The sequence below is a fragment of the Aedes albopictus genome, chromosome 1 (genome assembly GCF_035046485.1).
Source record: "Aedes albopictus strain Foshan chromosome 1, AalbF5, whole genome shotgun sequence".
NCBI classification, from domain to species: Eukaryota; Metazoa; Arthropoda; class Insecta; order Diptera; family Culicidae; genus Aedes; species Aedes albopictus.
This window is the reverse complement of record NC_085136.1, coordinates 229,830,539-229,837,084: the sequence shown is the minus strand read 5'-3', so window position 1 is coordinate 229,837,084 and position 6,546 is coordinate 229,830,539. Positions and strand designations below refer to the sequence as shown.

General features: G+C 49.9%; 2 protein-coding genes across 2 annotated transcripts; both read right to left on the bottom strand.

Moving 5' to 3' along the window:
- Nucleotides 1-815: 815 nt before the first annotated feature.
- On the bottom strand, nucleotides 816-4,640 carry LOC134291219 (uncharacterized). Its single transcript, XM_062858707.1, has one exon. It carries the CDS (start codon nucleotides 4,638-4,640, stop codon nucleotides 816-818), a length of 3,825 nt encoding a protein of 1,274 aa, XP_062714691.1.
- A 243-nt stretch (nucleotides 4,641-4,883) lies between these two features.
- LOC115265498 (uncharacterized) lies at nucleotides 4,884-6,203 on the bottom strand. Its single transcript, XM_062858695.1, has one exon. It carries the CDS (start codon nucleotides 6,201-6,203, stop codon nucleotides 4,884-4,886), a length of 1,320 nt encoding a protein of 439 aa, XP_062714679.1.
- Between the last annotated feature and the right edge of the window lie 343 nt (nucleotides 6,204-6,546).

The window sequence follows — 6,546 nt, the reverse complement described above, 5'->3', positions numbered from 1 at the left end:
GAAATCACGAATACTGTTCTTATGAAACTAACTATGAATGCCCCGCTCCCGCAAGGGCATGAACGATGTCACGGAGTGTGATATTAAATCAACCAACGCGCGCGACTTTCTCAAACAGACTAACTTTTATTTTCCCTTTTAGTTACAGAGTTGGTTTGTGCTCGTACCTTCCCCGCTTCTCTCTCCGCGGCGCGCATTCTCTTGCCGCCGCCGGTCGATGACGATGATGCAACGGGACACCAACGCGATCCCTACCGCATCGTATTAAACCTGCAGGTTTTGTTGCTGACGCAGCCTCTGCGCTGCGCCTTCCAAGTCCTTCAGGCGGCGCACGTTCCTGCGCCACCTCCAGATGATGATGGCGACGATGATCGCCATGACGAACAGAACGTCGATCGTATATCCCGCGACGTTATGCGTGGAGATGTCGTTCTCCACAATCACGTCCGCTGTATCGCTGCTGAACGGCCACATCTCGGGTTTCGATAGCTTTCCGGTGAAGTGCTGGGTAAAAGTGATGGCCGCCTGGTTGTCGCCCGGCTGGAAACTTACCCAAGGCGTACAGTTTCGCTAACCCATCACTTAGTGTTGATATGCCAACTCGAGTGTCGAGTCAAGTAGCTGGGGCACATTTTCTGCTGACAATGAGCTCCAGCTTCGGTGCCAAGTTTGCCCGCAGATTCATGGTGCTCTGGGGCATATTTTCCGCTGTGACAGGATTTCTTTGTCGAGAACTCTGTCGCCATGAATTTATGCTTGAAGTTGCAACAACAATTCTGCAACTGCCAACTTCGGTGCCACTGGGTGGTATTTGACTACATCCATTTTCTCCCCCCTTTGGGACGAGGACGCAAGCGATCGTCCCAAATTGCTTGAGGTGGGGGGTCCTCTTCATGTTCAGCTACTTCGTTGATTGGAGATAGTTCTGCGTTATTGTCAACTGCTGGTAAGTCGATGGGCAACGGGGCTAACAGTCGAACGTTGCGTTTGTAAAGATTAGGTCCGACGCGAACTGTGGCAACTCGCACGACGCCGTCAGCACCTGGATGCGTACTGGTTACGATACCCATAGGCCATTTTGCTACAGGATTGTGGTCATCTCCAATGAGGACAACTTGCCCAACTGCTAGGTTGGGCTGCTTCTTGGTCCATTTGGCCATGCAGCGCAGATGTTGCAGGTATTCATCCTGCCACCTCCGCCAAAATTGCAGAGTTTGATGCTGAATACGCTTCCAGCGTACCGATATGCTCCCGTTTTCGATAAATTTGCCCGGGATTGGCAGAGCAGTCATTGATCTTCCGATGAGGAAGTGGCCTGGAGTCAGTGGTTCTGGGATGCTAGCATCCGTCCAGACCACTGTGAGGGGGCGAGAGTTCATAATTGCCGCCACCTGGTAGAGTACAGTCTGCAGTTCCAAAATGTTGAAGCATGCCCCGCGGGCTGCTGCCGTGAACAACCGTTTTGCAACTTTGATGTTAGCTTCCCAAAGCCCTCCAAAGTTTGGGCTTCGGGGCGGTATGAAGGAGAAATTTATCCCCTTGTTGGCTGCTATTCCGACCAATTCGTCTTGAAAGATCTCATTGTTATAGATTTTCCGTAGTTCTGCAAGTTCCCTACCTGCTCCAACAAAGTTCCGTCCATTGTCTGAATAGATTACTTCTGGCTTCCCACGCAGTGAAGTAAACCTCATCAGAGCAGCAATGAATGCACCTGTGGACTGATCTTCCACCACTTCAAGATGAACTGCCTTTGTTGAAAAACAGACGAAGATGCACACGTACACTGTCATCCTCGTTTTGGCCCGTGGGCTTGGCAAAATCTGAAACGGACCGCATAGATCTACTCCGGTGTGGGTGAATGCTGGGGATGGATTCACCCTAGGTCTTGGCAGCTGGCCCATTTGCTGTTGAAGCTTGCGCGGCCTAGCTCGTGCGCACAAGATACATCGATTGACGACAGTTTTGGCCAGTTTTCGGAGGTTCCGCATCCAATAGCGTTGCTGGAAGTCCGAAATGATTGTCTCCAAGCCAGCGTGGAGATTTCGTCGATGAATGTGCTCTAGTATAATTTTTCCGAAGAAATGCTCTTGGGGTATTATTGCTGGACGCCGTTGATGCTGAGGTAAGTCGGACAGGCTAAGCCTGCCCACGATGCGGATGAGTCCATCTTCGATTATTGGACTGAGATGTTGAAGGGGGCCCTGCTTTGTAGGGGTTCCTTGTTCCTCTAAGTGAGCGAGCTCCTTTGGATAACTGATGCGCTGTAGATGCTTGACGATCAGTTGCTCACCAGCCTCCAGTTCGCTGACGGTTAGGGGCCCGAAGCATGGCTCTCGGTTAATCCCGCGACTTTTGATGGCCGCTGATTTAGACATGAAGTTGTTCATGGCCCTATTGACGACAGCAAAATGCCTCCGCGTCTTCTGGAATGAGTTATGGTGCGGGTAACTTGATATTAAGTCCTCCACCTCACTGCTGGCGCTGTCTCTGTCGGTTGACGAACAGATTGCTATCACTTGCGGAGCGCCATATGCCTCAGCGCGCCGTCTGTTCTCTAGCGCATAGTTTGTGGCATGCAGCCATATATCCTTTTTCGTGGTTAGAAGTTTTCTCACGGAGATACCTCTCGAGACTATGTCAGCTGGGTTCTGATCCGTTGGAACGTATCGCCAATCCGCTCGATGCGTAAGGGACTGAATTACGTTGATTCTATTGCGAACGTACACTTCACTGTGGGGTACGCTTGAATGAATCCAAGCCAAGACTACTTGTGAATCGCACCAGTAGTATGTTCTTTGAACGTGTGTTGGTATAATGGAAATTACCCTTTTCATTAACTCCGCTAGTAGCTTTGCTCCCAGAAGTTCCTTTCGTGGAAGGGTGACATCCTTCATTGGCGCCACTCGAGATTTGGCGCACAATAGGTTCATAGATATTCGATTTTTCTCGTCTATGCAATATGCATAGACCGCGCAACCATAAGCCAGGTTAGAAGCATCTGAGAATCCATGCAGTTCCAGGTGCACGGGATTGCTAGGAATCGCCTGGCGCGGAATTGTCAAGCTAGCAAGTTTTGGTAATGTTTTCTTCAGCTGCTGCCATTCATGTTGCGAATCAGCTGGGATTTCATCATCCCACTTTAGCTTAATTTTCCAAAGTCCTTGAAGAAGGATTTTGGCTGTGATGATTATTGGCTGCATGATTCCTAGTGGGTCGTACAGCCTCAATATCTCTGAGGCGAGCTGCCGTTTAGTCATTTTCTCATGGGAATTTACCGGGTCATTAGCGATGCACCGGAACGTGTCAGCCTTAGGCGACCACGCTACACCTAATGTCTTTATGATGTCATGGTCCCCAATTCGGATTTCTTTCTCCAAGTCCTCGTCAGATACTCCAGCGAGGATGCTGACGTCGTTGGACGCCCACTTGCGTAGAGGAAAACCTCTCTTCATCAGGGCTGATTCCACTGCCTGCCGCCTTTCCAACAGTTTTTCGGCTGAATCTCCCCCCATCATGAAGTTGTCCACGTAGAAGCATTGTTGAATAACCTCAGCAATTTCAGGTTGTTCGGGTCGAATTTCCTCTCCGACCTCATGAAGCGCTCGGCATGCCAAGAAGGACGATGCCGCCTCGCCGTACGTTACCGTTTTCAATCGGTATACTTGTATTTCCTCGGAGGGATCGTTCCGCCAGAGGATGCATTGGAACCACGAATCCTCTTCGTGAAGATTTACTTGCCTATACATTTTCACGACGTCGGCTGTGGCCACTTTGTCGTGGCATCGGAAATCCAACAACAGGTCAAATAATTCACGCTGTATAACAGGACCACTGTGCTGAATGTCGTTGAGTGATATGTTACTTGACGTTTTTGCGCTGGCGTCGAATACTACTCGTAATTTCGTTGAAGTGGAATCTGGTTTGATTACACAGGAATGCGGTATGTAGTACCTGACCTTGGATTTGTCCTTGGAGTGGACTATCTCCATGTGATTCATCGCGAGATATTCAGCTAGGAATTCTCTATACTGCTTGTAAACTTCCGGATGATGGGCAAGGCGTTTTTCCAAGGATAGAAATCGCCGTTTTGCCTGCTCAAAAGAATGGCCTAGTAACTGTGGCTCATTTTTGAAGGGAATGCGGACTACATATTTTCCATCCGCTCCTATCGTCGTGTATTTCTGAAAATGCTCCTCGCTTGCATTCGCGCTGTGGCAGGGCTTCGCTTCCGCAGAAGTTACCTCCTCAAGCGCCCAAAAACTTCTGAACAGATTATCTAGTCCTTGATCCTTGTAGCTATGATCTGGGGCCGATGCGCAATCCCACTTGCTTGATACTTCAGGCTCAGATGCTATAACCGCCGTGGTAGCTCGTCGCGGTACTTGCAACGATGTTAGTCCGCCAACAAGCCACCCGAATGCGGACTCTTGGAAGATTGGTCCGCTGCCCAGATTGATGGATCTGGGTCCCATGATTTGGAAGAATATTCGCGATCCAAGTAGAATTTCGACTGGTTGCTTTTGATAAAAGAGTGGGTCAGCTAGTTCAATGCCCGCTGGTACCCTTATTTCTCCTGCGTGTAGTGTGATACTGGGTTGGTCCTCAATCAGGCGCGGGCCAACCATCATGTCCACTGTCATTGTGAAATCGCCACTCTTGGAGGCGATTTGAGTTGTAACTTTTCGTCGCGCATTAATACCTCCGCTAATCCCTTTTATGGTCAGCTGGGTTTTCGAAAAAGGCAAGCCAAGAAGGTGGGCTGCCTGTTCACTTATAGTTTCGACCTGACTACCCGAGTCGAGCAGGCACCTTACTTGGTACCAAGTCGTAGCTCCCCTCACTTGGACGAGGGCGGTAGCCAGGAACACGTAGCTGCCTGGTAGTCACTGGGTGTTACTGGTGGAGGCCGAAGCCGTAGTCGTTGACCCTTCATTGCCCTTTTGGGTTGGCTGCGGGGGGTTTTCCGCAGCTTCGAAATGCAGGAGCGTATGATGGCGCGCCCCGCATTCCTTACAGCTCACGTTGGAGGAGCACTTTTGCACGGAGTGCCCCCAAGACATGCAGTTGTAGCACCGCCTGGATTTGGACACAGCCTCCCACCTCTCCTTGAGGGGGAGCTTGTTGAAAGCAGCACAATAAAAAATGCTGTGCTCTTTACTTCCGCAAATGAAGCAATTTTTCTGATTGTTTTGTGATTGAGCCTTTTTTATTGGTTCTTTGGTTGGTGTAGCAGCAGCTACTGCTGCGGTTTTGTGTTGACGCCCTCTAGGCGGCGCCTCTTCCAGGTACTGACAAGCCAACTGATTGGCCCGTTTTTCTAATTCGGCCTTGAATTCGGCCCAAGTATAGATTTTTTGTAGATCCAAGCTCTCTTCGAGCTTGGATAGGGTTACGTCGTCTAATTTGCTCTTTACTATGGCAATAATTAGGCCGTTGGCCACACTATCTAGCGTTTGATTTCGCTCACCTTGGATTTGGTGAGCGGCGTGGACTGCGGTGTCTACTGCGTCGATCAATGCCATAATTCCCTTGGCGTTGGGGCTCATGATTTTCTTCACCATGAGCAATTTAGTAAAGTAGCCTTCGAAGGCTATTCTACGCTTGTAAAAGCGTGTTTCGAGCTTTTGCCAGGCCTCGGCAAAGCTCGTTCCCGAGTTTTCGAGTGCCTCGACTGAATTTTTGGCAGGTTCGAATTTTTCCAGGCATTTTCCCAGAAATGCGAATTTATCCGCATCTTCATTCAGAGCGGATATTCTCTTCTCGAAGCGGCTCTTGAATGAGAGCCACTCCGTGGGTGAACCGTTGAATCTTGGAAGCTCGATCCGCGGTAAATGGTCGGATCGACCTGAGGACTGCTGGATGGTCTGATCCAGCAGAGCGTTTGAAGAGCTGCTTGAAGGAGCTGGCATCACCTTTTGAGCCATTTCCTCCAGCAGCACCTTAGCATTTAGGTAGACAGCCATCAAAGGCTCTCTACGCTGTTGAGGGCCATCAAGGCCCTCCAATCGTAGCAAGACGTTGGACGCCTGCTCATACAGGCCGTCCAGCATTCCTATCGTTGTTTTTAGCTGCACCCAGGTGTGGGCCTGGTCCTTTAGCTGCTTAGCATCGCTCGCCAACCTTTTCATACTGCTTTCTAATGCGACCAGCTGGTTCTTGCTGGTGTCCACCAGCTCGGCTCGCTCGTCCTCAGCACGCGGCATTTTCACTTAATTCACTTAGTAAATGGGAACGGACTTACTTTAGAGTGTAAACGGCGTTCGCTCCTTCCAGTTTCCTCGGCTTGAGGTTGTGGCTCCCAGGTCCGAAGCTGGGGGAAGATTGCACGGTTCCCACGACGGACAGCACCTCTTCTGTAGGGATTCTCCGGAATTTCACTCTTTTATTTTTTCTTGGTTGGCGTTTTGTCTCTCTTTCTGTTTTCACTACCTTTTCTTGGGTTTCTGACATGCGTATTTTGTTCAGGCACTACCAAATCTTCGATTTGCCACTTTGATTCCCCATGGACAATTAATTAGGGCTCACTCTCTGGCGATATTCACGTAC

What these genes read in the sequence shown, in the direction of transcription:
- LOC134291219 (XM_062858707.1), bottom strand. Translation starts at nt 4,640, where the DNA reads ATGACAGTGGACATGATGGTTGGCCCGCGCCTGATTGAGGACCAACCC.
- LOC115265498 (XM_062858695.1), bottom strand. Translation starts at nt 6,203, where the DNA reads ATGCCGCGTGCTGAGGACGAGCGAGCCGAGCTGGTGGACACCAGCAAG.